The following is a 14,844-nucleotide window of genomic DNA, read 5'->3' as shown; positions in this document are numbered from 1 at the left end:
ATTGTCTCTTTCTGCAGATATAGTCAATTTGATTTCTATGTATTCCATCTGGTGAGGTCCATGTATATAGTTGTCTCTCATGCTATCTAAAGAAAGTATTTGAAATGAACAAATCATTGGTTTTGCAGAAATCTATCATGCATTCTCCAGCATCATTTCTATCACCAAGGCCATATTTTCCAACTACTGATTCTTCCTCTTTGCTCCCAACTTATGCATTCCAATCCCCAGTAATGATCAATATATTTTGATTGCATGTTTGATCAATTTCAGATTGAAGAAGTTGGTAGAATTCTTCTTTTTCAGCTTCACTGGCTTTAGTGGTTGGTGCATAAATTTGAATAATAGTGGTATTTACTGGGCTTCTCTGTAGACGCATGGATATTATCCTATCACAGACAGCATTGTACCTCATGATTGATCTGGATATGTTCTTTTTTAACAATGAATGCAACACCATTCCTCTTCATTTGTCATTCCCGGCATAGTAAACCATGTATTCACAGTTAAAGTTCTGTGACCCCCCTTTGAGCTGTCTTCCCTCAGCTCGAAGCCCTGGGGTTTTGACTCCAAGGAACACGTGTGGATGGCAGCTGACATCCTGTGTGGGGTAGTGTACTCCAGAGGGATATTGTTGTTGTTAAGTGCCATCAAGTTGGTTCTGACTCATAGCAACCCTGAATAGGGTTTCTGAGGAATAACTAGTGGGCTTGAACTGCTAACGTTGAAATTCAAGCCGACCTTGTGTTCCAGTGCTTTATCTTACAGCAACACACCAGGCTGGGTCCTCTGAAGAAAATGGAACGCATCTAGCAGGTGGCCCTCTGCCATGCTTTTTTCTGCCCTTCCGCGTGTGGGAGGGACGAGGGCTTTGCTACCAACATAGACTCTGAGTCAGTGGGCCTGGGATGGGGGTCTAGGGTCAGGACTTAACACTGGCACTCATGGTCCCCTCATGGGAGTCGGGATGAGAGCCACAAGGCCCTGCTGTATCCTGGGGAGAATGCCTTCTTGGTGCCTCGGATGAACGTGTAGGTGATGCTGTCCCAGGTCAGGGGCCTGTCTAAACCTGAGTCCGGCTGGAACATTTGCATGGCATCTCCTTTTGGGGATGGGTGGTGTTCTGACTTGTATGCTGCTGGCAGTGGCTCTGAGTCAGGACTGGCCAGGGAGACACACTGCAGAGCTATCAAAGGTTTTGTCAGGGACAGTGCAGTTCTTGTGCCTGAGGCAGCCTGGTCCGTCATGTTGCAGATGGAGGAGCGGCGGGACAGCATGCTGGAGACTGCTCGGCACTGTTTCACGTCAGCTGCCCGCTGTGAGGGTGATGGTGATGAGGAGGAGTGGCTCATCCACTACATGCTGGGCAAGGTGGCTGAGAAGCAACAGCAGCCGCCCGCCATGTACCTGCTGCATTACCGGCAGGCTGGCCACTACCTGCACGAGGAGGCTGCCCGCTATCCCAAGAAGATTCACTACCACAACCCCCCTGAGCTGGCCATGGAGGCCCTGGAGGTAACACAGCGCTGACCAGGCGGGAGGGATGCCAGGGTCTCATCTCTCATTTGGAGTCACGTGACAGTAGCCTTTTCTCTCTCAGGGGAGCGGGAGGCTCTGCTGTGTTCTCACTCAGAACTGTTGCTCTCCTTTGGCACAAGGTGCCCTTCGGTGCCCTAAAACCTCTTGGCAGCAGGCAGGAGGAGGGCAGGTGTGCTTGAGACAGCTAAGGCTGAGTGACGTACAGTGTGACAGGATACTTACCATGGCAGGGCTCAGCAGGGTGGGTAGCATCTCTCTCACCCTCAAGGTAGGGTCTTCTCATGGCCCCTTGAGTATGTTTCCTAGGCTTGGAGTATAACACCAGGCATGGCAGGTCACTGAGTATCCTGATGCCCTGAAAGATTGTGCTGTAGCTCAGAGTGCTTGCTTCCCCTCCGTGTGTTCATCTCTGCCTGCGAATAGTCCCTAATCCTGTGAGTTCTGACCAACCCAACCCACTGTTGTCCAGTGGGTTTGGACTCACTGCAATCTTGTAGTACTGAGTAGAGCCGCTCCCCAGGCTTTCTGTGAATCTTTATGGAAATAGACTGCTACATCTTTCTCCAACAGAGCTGTTGGTAGGTTCCAGCCACCAACCTTGTAGTTAGTAACCTGACACTCAACCTCCTCTGCCATTGGGGCTCCTCAGTCCATTGAGCTAGCAAAAACACTCATTTTTTTTAATCGGCCTTTTTAAAGTGATTGATGCAGAGTCGTTTGCTCTGGCTATTTTCATCCCATGTGCTTACAGCTCATGGTAAAGTGTGGAAACGCAGTTTCCTATGCTATGTCGTCCAACCCCAGGCCTCGACTCCTTCCCTGTCACATTCACTCAGGATTCCCATGAGGGGAACAGACCTGCCCTCCACTTTGGGGAAGAGGTGCTGCTGGGAGCAGTCTGAAGTCTGATGACCTTTCCCCCAAGTCTTGTCGCTCACACTGTTCTAGGACTGCATGGAGCTCCTCGTGCTGCAGGAATGCCCCAGCCCTCAGGAAAACACATGCGCTCTGCTGCTTCTCCATGCCTTTTCCATCTACTTTTGGCCTCTAGTATTCTAGTGGAGGAGTCCTGTCAGTGCACTGGTTTAAGCACTGGGCTTCTAACCAAAAGGTTGGCGGTTTGAACCCTTGAGGTGCTTCACAAGGTTATGCAGACTGATTTTCTTGAAGGATACAATAAATCATGGGGGGCTTTTAGGAAGAAGGTTTCAAAAATGTAAAACGACATTGTTGAGAATGTAGCCAGGAAAGTTTTGCTGAGGAATTTTTTCTATTCACCTGCTCATTCTTCTAAGTGTAGAAAGGGTTGTCCTATGAGAATTTCATTGGGAAACTTGATCCCATCCACCCTACAGCCCTGATCTTACCCCTTCAGACTAATTTTTGTTCCCCAAACTCAAAGAACATTTCAGAGGAACACAATTTTTGTGCCTCCAAGATGCCCAAACACAAGTGTAAGGATGACGCAGGACCCGGCAGTGTTCCGTTCTGTTGTGCAGTGGGTCGCTATGAGTCAGAACCGATTCAACGGCACCTGACAGAAGATGCTCAAATTGCCGTTTTGATGTGATGTAGACCACAGGGTGCAAAATTCTTCCAGGGAGGGTTAGAGAGATGGAAACACTGCAGAGACTGAGGTGGAGCGCATGTGGAGAACAGTAGCTCCCCATTTGGATGTGTTTGTTTCATAAAGGTTCTTGTAACTCTATAGCAATCCTCTCGACTCAACCTGCTATGACACCCAGTGATCTCTCAGAAGCCCTGCCCCTCAGATGAACTTTGCCTGGGCGTGTGTGTGTTAGTGCTGGGCAGGTTTCACTAGGAAACCTGCTGGTGGACTGGAGCAGAGGGGCACAGCCCCCCAGTTGGCTGCTTTTCCTGAGATTGCTGAGCCACCTAGCTGGTACCTTTGCACTTCCTCTTGAGAGCCCTTCTGTGTGAGGCTGGCCTAGCCAAACAAGGTCAGCTGCCCTCCCCGGACAGTGTGCATGGGAGTGCACTGCCCCACACCATGGTGGTATGTGGGGAGGTGCCTTGTGAGCTGTCAGATATAGCATCTTTAAGTGGTGTAGCATCTCTCAGGAGCAGGAGACAGGCTGGGCCTTGGAAGTCCCTGACCCTGGCCTTTCCTGGCTGTGGGGCCTTGGCCCCTTTGTAAATTGTGGCATGTGGTGAGGGTTTGTGAAAATGAAGTGGGTTCTTCCCTTGACTGCCCATGCTGGAGACTGCTCGGCACTGTTTCACATCAGCTGCCCGCTGTGAGGGTGATGGTGATGAGGAGGAGTGGCTCATCCACTACATGCTGGGCAAGGTGGCTGAGAAGCAACAGCAGCCGCCCGCTGTGTACCTGCTGCATTACCGGCAGGCCGGCCACTACCTGCACGAGGAGGCTGCCCGCTCTACATAAATCAGTCTCCATAACCTTGGGTTCAAACCGCCAAACTCACGTATGGAGGCTCAAGGGGCAGCCCTCAGAGGCTGGCTTTGCACAGCCTGATCTGAAATGGAATCAGGACGTTCCCCATCTTGGCTACAGATATAGGCATAGCGTGGTGGGAAGAGATGCTATGAGTGGAGCTGAGAGAGTGCTATGCTCACTTGTCATCCTCACACATTGTGTGGATGCTTGGCCTCCATTTTCAGCTTCAGAGTCACCTTTGACCCAGCTGATGAGACAAAGCAATGTGCGTGACCTCGCTCCCTCTGCTGGCCCATGTTATCTCTTAGGTATACTTTCGGCTTCATGCCTCCATCCTGAAGCTCCTGGGCAAGCCTGAGTCTGGGGTCAGTGCTGAGGTGCTGCTCAGCTTCATGAAGGAGGCTGCAGAAGGGCCCTTTGCCAGGGGCGAGGAGAAGAACGCACCCAAAGCTTCTGAAAAGTGAGTGTGTGCACATGGAATCTCCCGAATCTATAGAGGACTTCACACTCCCAGGGTGGGGCTTAGGCAGGTCCTAGGGCAGACAGAGCCTGGAGGATGGGAGGTTCTGACTGCCCCTATTGCCCCTCTTTCCCCAGGGAGAAGGCCTGCCTGGTGGACGAGGACTCCTACTCTTCAGCTGGGCCACTGCCGGGCCCCGGAGCCTCCCTCCCCTCCTCCTCTGGCCCAGGTCTGACATCCCCACCTTACACAGCCACTCCGATTGACCACGATTACGTCAAATGTAAAAAACCCCATCAGCAGGCAACGTTGGACGGTACAGTCCCTGTTCTCCTACCGCCAGCCCAGGCAGCTCGCCAGCCACGGGGGGCGGGGGGCTTCGGGCGAGTCAGGCACTTGATTTAGTGAGGGCGGGTGCTGGGTCCCGGGCTACACGGGCAATGCTGTGGCTCATTCACCTCATGGACTCACAGTGACTCTGTGCTCCCAAGACATGCAGTGTCGCCACCTGCCAGCTGCCACCTGGATATGGGAAGGGGTTCGGGCTGGGTCCTCTCTCCACAGGCACCTGCCACCTATGAGATGGGGACATGGTGTCTGTGTAAAGTACCCCAGAGGCTCTACAAAGCAGCTACTGGTGCCGGGCTGTCAGCACCAGAACGCCGTGTCTGGAAACTGTGCTGTCCTTCTGACAGTCACAGGCGGGCAAGACTCAGATAAGTCCTTTGTGGCCAACTTGTACGCAAGGCTGCCCATGTGGGGGGCAGGTGGCGACCACTCACCTACACCCCTACTAACATCAGGAGATTTGCATGCCAACCTCTTGCTCCTCATCTCCCCTCACTTCTTCAATGGGAGTTTGGGGGCAGTGCTTCCTGGGGGACTTGGGGCCAGTGGAATGCAGCCCTGGAGGGTAGTTATGCATGGAGACACTGAACTTCAATCACCCATTGTCCTGAGGACCTGGTTCTGCCAACGCCCTCTCCCTCTCATGGTGACTTTAGAGCTGTACCTTCTCAGGCATGGAGCTGAGGGACACGCCCTGGGCCTCAGACCTGGTGGGAGTTGACAGTCACCCCATCCCTCCAGGTTCCAGTGGAGGCCCCACCCAGAGCACTGCCCCTGAGAGCATGTCTCTGGCCTGGGCATGCTGAAACAGGCTTAGAGGGAAGCTGAAGGAAGGTGTGGCCAATGTCTCAACTTGGCTCATCTGGGGAGGGAGTTGACTGACTCAGACCCAGGCCTTTCCTGGGTCCAGAGGAGGATCTCAACTCCCCATCAGCTGTGACTTTGCTCTATAGTGTGAGTGAGAGGGTGGATCTACCTGTATGCTGTTGTCCTCACCCTCCCTAGAGGTGTCTATCCTATTGCCCCAGTCTCTAGCTTTGGACACCCTTGCCCTCCTGAGTAAGATTGGTTCTACCAACATTTCCTAAACAAAATAAAATATAACAAAAAAGAAATACCAACCCACTCATAATCTCTCAGATGTGAGCACATTGAAACAGAGCTCTGGGAATTCTTGCCTGTGAGGATTTAGCAGGAACTGATGTTCCAGGAAATAAGGCTGTTCAGTCCTTCCCACCCCCCAACTCCCCTGCCCCACACTGCTGCCACTGCTAACTGGCACACACACGTAAACACATGCACACTCACACACCTGTCTCCATGTACGCCTAACCTGGGAGCACCAGCACCCCTCCCTCCATGGCCCTAAAGACTCTAGTTTAGACCCTCGGGGGCCACACTCTCTCCCCTCAGAGACTCAGTGGTAGCTTTCCAAAGTGGGTGCCCTCCTGGCACAGAGGAGAGGGAGGCAAGACTCTCAGAGTGTGGAGCCATGCCAATACCTGGCCCTACTACCAGTGGGCTGGTGCCTACACCACTTTTACTCTTGGTAATTTGTGGGGTCTCAACATTGTGCCACTTTCCTATGTGATCCCTGTCAGTGGCATTGCAACCAAAAGCCCTTGGCCACCTTAGCCGCATAATGTTAGTCTTGATGCAGGCAGCCCACACTGACCACATGCAAACTCTGACTCTGCCAGCCACACACACTTTTAAGAGTCATCACCCACCTTGCCTCCTAGGAAACATGCCATCCCTAAAGCAGCAGAGTTTACTAGACTGGCCTGTGGCCTGTCCATGCTGGTGGGAGAGGGCGTGCCTGTAGCCTCTAAGAGTCCACCCTGCCCACTTATGCTTCGTCTCACCCAGCCTCTGCACACGGGAAGGGTAGTGGGCCTGCTGGCCCTGGTGCAGGGGGGGAAGCAGCTTGAGGAACCCAAGAGCCTGCTCTGAGTTTCTGCCATGCTCCACCCTGACGTGCTCGGCATCTTCAAGCTAAGGACTCCTCTTATTTGTTTTTCCTTGTGGGATGGGCCTGAGCAGTACCTGAAGTACTTGCTCATCATATAATCCCTCCTAGACAGAGTTCCACCCCAGGCGTCAATGGAGGACATGGACTAGGCCAGAAGGCCAGCAGTGTTGCTCTCGAGGAGGGAGGGACCTGTCCACAGGCTCTGGTGCCCCTCCTCAGGGCTGTGTTATCCTGTTGTGGCTTGCGGTCTCTCAGTCTGCTTGTCATACTCTGTGTTGTCTCAGCCTGCTGGAGCAGGGAGGCACAGAGGGCAAGCCTTGCCATGTGGTCAGTCTAGTCTAGACAGTGTTGGTCCCTGTGGAAAGCCCCAGGGTTGACCTAAATAAGAAGAGTTGCTTTCCCATGGGGGTGGGAAGACCTGCTGGTGTTGGAGGAACCAGCTATGGCTGGTGCTGTGGGGCTGGTGACCCATCTGCAGCAGAGAAGAACACTAGAATGGGGTGGTGTTCATCCTTGCCTGGGCCATCCTCTCCTGCCTGCTGTCATGCTGTCATCGTGTTTGTCACTGTGCCACGTCCGTGTGTGTTCATCCTCGCCTGTCTCTCACACTTCACCAGTATTGCCCGTGCTGCCCCTAACCCTGCTCCACTCTGTCCTCCAGGCTGTCTTCCTGCTTGGGCCTGTCACGGCTCGCTTCCGGGACAGCCTAGACGCATGCTCGGCCCGCAGTCCAGCTCCCTGCCTCCCGGGACAAGGGTCTCTCCAAGCCCAGTGACCTGCAGTCTGCAGAGTGTGTGTTGCTGTGCTTGGCTTCTACTGGCCACTGATGCAGCAAGCAGCCAATTCCCACTGCCTGCCAGCTGTCTTACTTCTGTATGTCCATTGCTTGGCTCTTTCTTTTGTGCACAAAGCATACACACACACATGTGCACATACACACACCATGCATGTGCACACACAGCTCATACACACACCATAGCACATGTACTATTTGTGTGCACTACATACACATATATGCCACACATACATATACCACACACACAATGTGCACACACAAGTGCACACACACCATGTGCACGCACACCCCAGCATAGACTCTAAGGTACCAAGTTCTCTTTGCATGGACAGATGTCACATGATAATGCAGAGTGAGCAGAATGGCTGAACCTGTCTGTAGCTGTGGGTGTCCAGGCTGTGGAGTGGCACTGCCTAGTGATCCCCACCACCTTGGTCTCCCTCCCTGGGACTAAGGGGAGAGCCCAATCAGGGCAGGAAAGCTGTATGCCTGCAGGGAGACCCCTTCCCGAGTGCAAAGACCCCTAGCCCACAGGCTGTTCCCTGTTCCCCAGGTTGTGGGTGGGCTGCTGGGGATAGGGAGCAGCTGGCTGTCTATGGCAGACCAAGCTCCTCCCGTGTCCATCCCATCTCCCCCCCTTTTTCTTAATGTTTCATAACCTATCCAGGCCATGCTTGAACATGGCATTTATTGTGCACTGGCTTGTGTGCAGTGCATGGAAGGGGATGCTGTGAGGAGGCCATGTTGTGGTCCTTGCCAGCCAGACTGCCTCAGAGGATCCCTGGGTTCACACTTGGTACCCAGAGAGGGCAAGCATGGGATTGTGGACTGGTAGGACTTCTGCAGGAGGTGGTCTCCAAAGGTGTATGAGCTGTGTGTATGAGCTGCAGGGCAGTGGAAACAAAGTCATGGATACTGCTGAGGTGACTGGATTGGGTGGAGGAGACTTGGAAGGAGAGCTTGGGATACCAATTGGGTCCAGTGGGAGGTTCTCCCATCTGTGGACATGGAGAGAGTGACCTGGTCACAGCATCCTCACTTGCCTCTAAGTATGGTCCATTCTCCCAGATGGCCTGTGTGATGAGCTTCTCAGGGACTAGAGTGGTGGACCTGGCCTGTCATTAACAACGGCTGCTCCCTCATGTCTGTGTCTGAAGAGAGAGGCCCTCAGGGAGAAGGGCGTTTAAAGCCTTGCCCATGCCACTGTGGGGAGCAGTAGGCATGTACGTTGTGAACAGAGTGTGAGCAGTGAGTGTGCTTGGTGAGTGAGCAGTATGCTCAGTAAGTGTATAAGCAGTGAGAGTGAGCAGAGGATGTGTAATGTGTGCTCAGTGATTGTGAGCTGTATGCTAAAATGAGTGCGCAGTGTGAGCCATATGTGTGAGCAGTGTACTTAGTGAGAACAGTGATATGGTCAGTGAGCAATGAGTGAACAGTGTGGAGTGTGGGCAGTGAGAATGCACTGAGTGAGACATGAGTGAGTGTGCGTGGTGAACACTGAGTGAGAGCAGTGAGTGTAGGGGAGCTGCTTGGTTAGCCCTCCCTGTGAACACAAGCAGAGAAGGGATCCCGATGTACAGCTGGCCCTGATGGGGATGGCCCTGCATCCAGCTACCTGCTGCTTCCTGTGTGTGTCCTCCCTCTGGTGTCCTCCATGTCTGTACCCATCACCTGCCCCTGATCCCACCTGGCTGTGTCTCTTTCTGGTGATGGCAGAGACCAGTGGGACTGACATTGTCCAGGTGAAAGACTTCTCACTATGTTGATTCCACTTCTCACTATGTTGATTGACTTTAGGGACCCACTGTCCTTTGTTTGGCAGGATTCTTGTGATTCTTTCTGAGTTCGCTAGTCAGGGTTGCTATAGTTGATGGCATACCTATGTATCCCAAAATCCACCGGGGACCTGTCTCTGGCCACACTGGTGTGGAAATGCCTGAGAAGGCCAGACAGATCTAAAGGGAGAGGCTTGAAGAAGGGGTCGTTCATTTCACCAATGTGAAGCCTTCCAGTCTGTGGTCCAGGCTCCCCTGGGGGTTGAGAGTGCAGCCTCTGGAGCAGACAGGCTTCCATAGCTGCTGTTGGCAGGGGCCAAGAGCAGGAGACCCTGTGCCTAAACTTGAGGTATTCCCAAGACTTGCAGCAATAAAGTGAAGTATTTATAATCTTGCCACCAGTGTTAATTAGTATGAGCAGATTTTGTGTGGGCAGAGTTTTAAAAGAACATTCTAAAAGGAAGAGCCAAGGCCAACCGGGACTCTGTCCCTCATTGCCATTTTGGTTTCTTGTTGATCATTATGTAGGTATCCACTCGAACTGGAGGTGAGGAGCCCCCAGCGTGATCTGGGGCTCCCAGCCAGTGTGTATATGTCCCCGGGAGTTTGGACACTGCTGTATGAGGTCAACTGGGACTGGCACTTTTGCACAGAAGGTTCCCTCACTCTGAGTCCTAGGGACCTTGGGAAATCCCAACCCCTGGACCTTTATACTGGCAGCTGAGGGCAGATGACCAGTGTGACCCTGCCCTTCTTATTCTCTGCCCTGTCCCTCTTCAAACAGGCTGGCAGGTGCTGCCTTGGGCATCATAGACTGACCTGACCAGGTCCTTTGAGTGCTTAGGACAGGCTGGTGCCTGCAGGGTCCCCTGGGGCCCAGATACCAAGTGCACACGAATCCTACACAAAGCTGTACACCAGCCCGTCTGAGTCTGCAGGACCCCAGATGAGGACCAAGACACCCAGTGTGACTTTATAGAGGAAGTGAATTGGAGCCAGGCCTGGAAGCTATGTGTCCCCAAGCTAGAACAACAAACCCTGGATCCCACCCCCCTGCAATGGCTTCTCACGTCCCTTTTGTTAGCAGCATGAGGACCTGTGTATGGTGATGGAGGCCTATAGTGCTGAACTGGTCAGCTGTCCAGGAGGGGGCTGGGGAGCATCACCCATCTTCAGGAGGATCAAGGTCCCATGATCAGTGAATTCCTTGGGGCCGCTTAGGTACCCTGGGCCATACCCACGTGGAAGGCTTGTGCAGAATCACCATAATAAGGCCTCCTGGGTTGTGGTTTCTAGTGTGGGAAGAGGCCTGGCTTGGCCTTGTGGCTTGGCCCCAGATGGCCAGGGAGTCCCCGGGGGTCAGCCCCTCCCTGCTCAGTCCCTTGCTTACATGGACACTGCTCCTTTTGTCCACATTGTTGCTGCTGCTACTGTTGCTTTAAAAGATGTTGCACGTAATCGCTTCTCAGCCAGTGCATGCTGGCTAGTGGTCAGGTGTCCAGGAGTGCAGAGCACAGTCCTTCCTGCTCACTGGTCCTTAGTGAAGCCTCTCCCTTCTACGAGCACTGCACTGGACGAGTATGTGCAAAGGTCATGATTGGAATTCTACCAAGTCGGCAATTCTTTCCGGACAGGCACTCAGCAGTTTGTGTGCCGGGAGGTGGTATGCCAGCACTCAAGACAATGGGTGGTGATGTCACTGGGAGAGCAGGTGCAGCTTGCCTCCTGGAAGTTCTTAAACTGCAGGTGCATGGCCTATGTCTCCCTAGTGGTCAGTGTCAGGACCAGAGTGAGTGCTGCAGGGCCCTCCCTCACAGGGAACCTTGGGTGTGTACCAGGGTCAGAGGTAGGAGAGCCATGGCAGCCATCAAGTATTTGTTGCAAAGTATGACATTGAGCCCCAGTGACAGGTCTGGGACATCTCTTGTAGTTGGCCAGGTAGCTGTCTTCTAGATTTCTTGGCATAGGTGAGTGAACACCTCTAGTGCTGCATCACCTTGTTGAAACAATTCAATTGGTACTCTACTACTTCCTGGAGCATGATTTTTCACCATTGCCTTCAGTCCAACTTGAACTTCTTCCTTCATTACCATCAGTTCATGATTATATACTGCCTTCTGAAATGGTTTAGTGTTTACCAGTTTTTTCTGGTACAGAAACTCTATTCCGTCCATATTCTTTTGATGCTTCCAACATCACTCAATATTTTTCCCATTTTGTTGTTAGGTGCCATTGATTCCTATGAGTTGGTTCCAACTCTTAATGACTCTGTGCACATCAGAACAAAACACTGCCCTGTCCTGCGCCATCCTTACAATTGTTTTGCTTGAGCCCATTGCTGCTGCCATTGTGCCAGTCCATCTCTTTGGGGTCTTCATGTTTTTCACTAACCCTCCATTTTACCAAAAGTACTAACCCTTCTCCAAAAACTGGTCCCTCCTAATAACATGTCTGAAGTATGAGAAACAAATCTCACCAACCTGGCTTCCAAGGAACATTCTGGCTGTACTTCTTCCAACACAGATTTGTTTGTTTTTCTGGCAGTCCATGGTCCATAGAATCCTTCGATCCTTCAGTATTGCAAGTTGAGGCTTGATTTTTTTTTCCTTTAGTTCTTTCTGCTTGAGAAATGGTCTTCCTTTTTGGTTTTCTAACTTCAAGTCTTTTCACGTTTCATTATAATATTCTTAGTGATTTGCTACATTTTTCTTTCTCTCAGTCATTGTCTTTCTCCCCAGTCATTGTATTTTTTTTTTAAGTTTTTATTGTGAATTATGTAATAGTTTACATGGAAGAACATTTGTTTTATATTCATCCTATTGTATATCATTTCATTGACATGATTACAATCCCCTCCATGCATCATCAAACAACCAAAGGGTATACCCCGCAAGCTGGCCCCTTGGTCATCAGCACATAGCCCCTCTCCCTCTCTGGGTCTAGAGTCCCCAGCCACTCCATCTCTCCACATCATGGTGTCTGCCTCTATCTCTGGCGTCCCTGCTTCTCTGGGTAGGGTGCCACTCTCCGCTCTTCTCCCTTGATGGTCCCAGGGACCTTTGCTCCTGAACTGCAGAGTCAACCACTCCCCTCATTTGCTACAAATCCTCTACCTTTACATTCTAACCCTCACAGTCAGTCCTGATAGCAGTTATTCACTATTGTACCACATGAATGCTAGCCCCATCTCCTTTCATCAGCCCTGGCCAGACAGATTGGATACTACTCAGTGGAGATTCTACCTTCCTCCACGCCCTCTGGATATAGTCTCCTTCTTGAAAGCTTGTAAGCCAGTCACTTCTTGCGTTTGTAGCTTCCCCATTTTGGGTAACCAATGTCCAAGTTGCCCATCCCTGTCTACCCTGTATACCAAAGGGGTGGGAATGATCCTTGCTGTAAAGATTTGTTTCCTCATTTGAGCTACCGCATCCATAGGTGTAGGTCAAGCTCATCAATTGTATCAGATTACTCTTTTTTTCCTCTTCTTTCTTCTTCTAGTTGAGTTCTGATCATCCAGCTGTTGAAGCCAGGTCAAGTGGGTATGATCTGCAAGTGTGGATGTTCTTGTACATATCCCTTCGCTTCTTATCAGCTAGATGCTTCATTTTCCATGCTGAAAATTTTTCCTCTGTGGCTATGTCACTGTCTCTAGGCCCAGGAGTACCCAGGTCTTGCCATACTGCTGGCCAACCAGGTCTCCACCTGGGTTCACAGGAGTCTATTAAATGTGGTTGGACTTAGCTCACAGCTTCATTGCAGTTTTTCCTACACTTCCCCTTATCGGTGACCAACGTTGGTCACCAGTCAGACCCCATGCCTGCTCATGTATTCCCATTGAGTCTTAGTCTTGGAAGGGGGTTTGCCCTGAGGGAAACCAACCACTTGCCTTGATGTCTCCTGGGTGAGCACCTATCTTGTTCTTGTAATAGTCAATTGGACTGCTGTTATTGTTTTTTATTTTTCCTGTTGGTCTTTCCTTCAAGAAGTATCTCCAGGCTGGTCACTTGTTCTGTCAAGTAGAGATTTCCCACCCCAGAAGATTCTGGATAGGGTTCAGGATTCCACCTATGGCCTTATGCAATGCAGAGGCTCCTCAGGAAACCTCCTTCACTGGGCAAGCTGTAGCCCCATTTTAGGTATTCTAATCACTTATAGGCAGAAGACAGACTTACAAGCTTTCTATGGTGATATTTTTGGCTATTCCTTTCTCTCCCCCTCAAGTATCTATTTTATAATAGTATGCAAGGAAAACCAAGATTCAAAAGACAGCCAAGCATCTTAACATTATTTCCCCCCTTTTACCCATTCAAACCATGCCTCAATCCCTGTATCCCAGAGCCCTGTTGTTCCAAGGTTATGGATACATCCTTATTTACCTCTGTCCCACTTAGCCCATGCAAACCTGCCTAATTGTTCTCTCATCTGCCTTGTTCTTCTATTATCTTCCCCCTTTTGTGTATTGGCCTCCTCCCCAGCACCCAAACTATCCTGTGTCTGTTCCCTACCCTGTGCTTCACCATACCATCCTTCCCTTCACCCAACCCCCTACTTCCCCATAACCAGCAAAGAATGTTTTGGGTTTTTTTACCCCTTTTAGTATGCATCCTTTTTCTTAATCTTTTACAATAGTGGTCATATGCAGTATTTCTCCTTTTGTGACTTACTAATTTCACTCAACATAATGTCCTCAAGATTCATCCATGTTATGTGGTGGCTTACAGCTTCCTTATTATTCTTCAAGGTAGCATAATATTCCATAATGTGTATGTACCACAGTTTGTTTAGCCATTCTTCAATTGATGGGCAGTTAGACTCTCTCCATCTTTTTGCTATTATAATAGTGCTGCTATGAACATTAGTGTGCATGCATCTACTCGTGTTATGGCTCATATTTCTTGTGGGTAGTAGAGGAATTGCTGGATCATATGGTATTTCTATTTCCAACCTTCTGAGAAGCACCATATTGATTTCCAGAGTGGTTAGACCATTTTGCAGTCCCACCGGCAATGCAGCAGTGTCCCAGTCTCTCTGCATCCTCCCCAGAATTTATCGTCCTCTACTTTTTTGATCTTTGCTGTTATTGGTGGTATGAGATGATATCTCACTGTTGTTTTGATTTGCATCCCTCTAATGGCTAGTGATCATGAACATTTCTTCATATGTTTATTGGCTGCCTGGATCTCCTCTTTAGTGAAGTGTCTGTTCATGTCCTGTGCCCATTTTTTAATTGAGGTTATTTGTCTGTTTCTTGTACTGGTGTTGTAGTTTCTTATATATTTTAGAAATTAGTCCCTTGTCTGATGTGTCGTTGCAAAAGAGTTTTCCCATTCTGTGGGTTTCCTTATTACTCTTTTTGTGAAGTCTTTTGGTACACATATAGGGTTTTTAATTTTTAGCATGTCCCAATCATCTATTTTGTCTACATTTGTTTGTGTAGTTTTCAAGATGTTTGGTACTCTGTGTATGCCCTGAATTAGAACTCTCACATTTGTCCCTATTTTTTCATTAATGACCTTCATAATTCTGGGATTCACC

The 14,844-nt window shown here is 50.4% G+C and overlaps 1 protein-coding gene across 1 annotated transcript in view; it reads left to right on the top strand.

Moving 5' to 3' along the window:
* The window catches only part of CABIN1 (calcineurin binding protein 1), a 156,345-nt gene that overhangs the window by 101,776 nt on the left and 39,725 nt on the right, over positions 1 to 14,844 (top strand). Inside the window, exons 21-23 of the mRNA XM_006874951.1 lie at positions 1,051 to 1,515; positions 4,267 to 4,418; positions 4,556 to 4,734. Coding sequence (XP_006875013.1) covers positions 1,051 to 1,515; positions 4,267 to 4,418; positions 4,556 to 4,734 — 796 coding nt within the window. The remainder of the gene's footprint in view (positions 1 to 1,050; positions 1,516 to 4,266; positions 4,419 to 4,555; positions 4,735 to 14,844) is intronic.

Source organism: Chrysochloris asiatica, unplaced genomic scaffold, assembly GCF_000296735.1.
Source record: "Chrysochloris asiatica unplaced genomic scaffold, ChrAsi1.0 scaffold00306, whole genome shotgun sequence".
NCBI classification, from domain to species: Eukaryota; Metazoa; Chordata; class Mammalia; order Afrosoricida; family Chrysochloridae; genus Chrysochloris; species Chrysochloris asiatica.
This window is presented reverse-complemented; position numbering and strand designations above follow the sequence as displayed.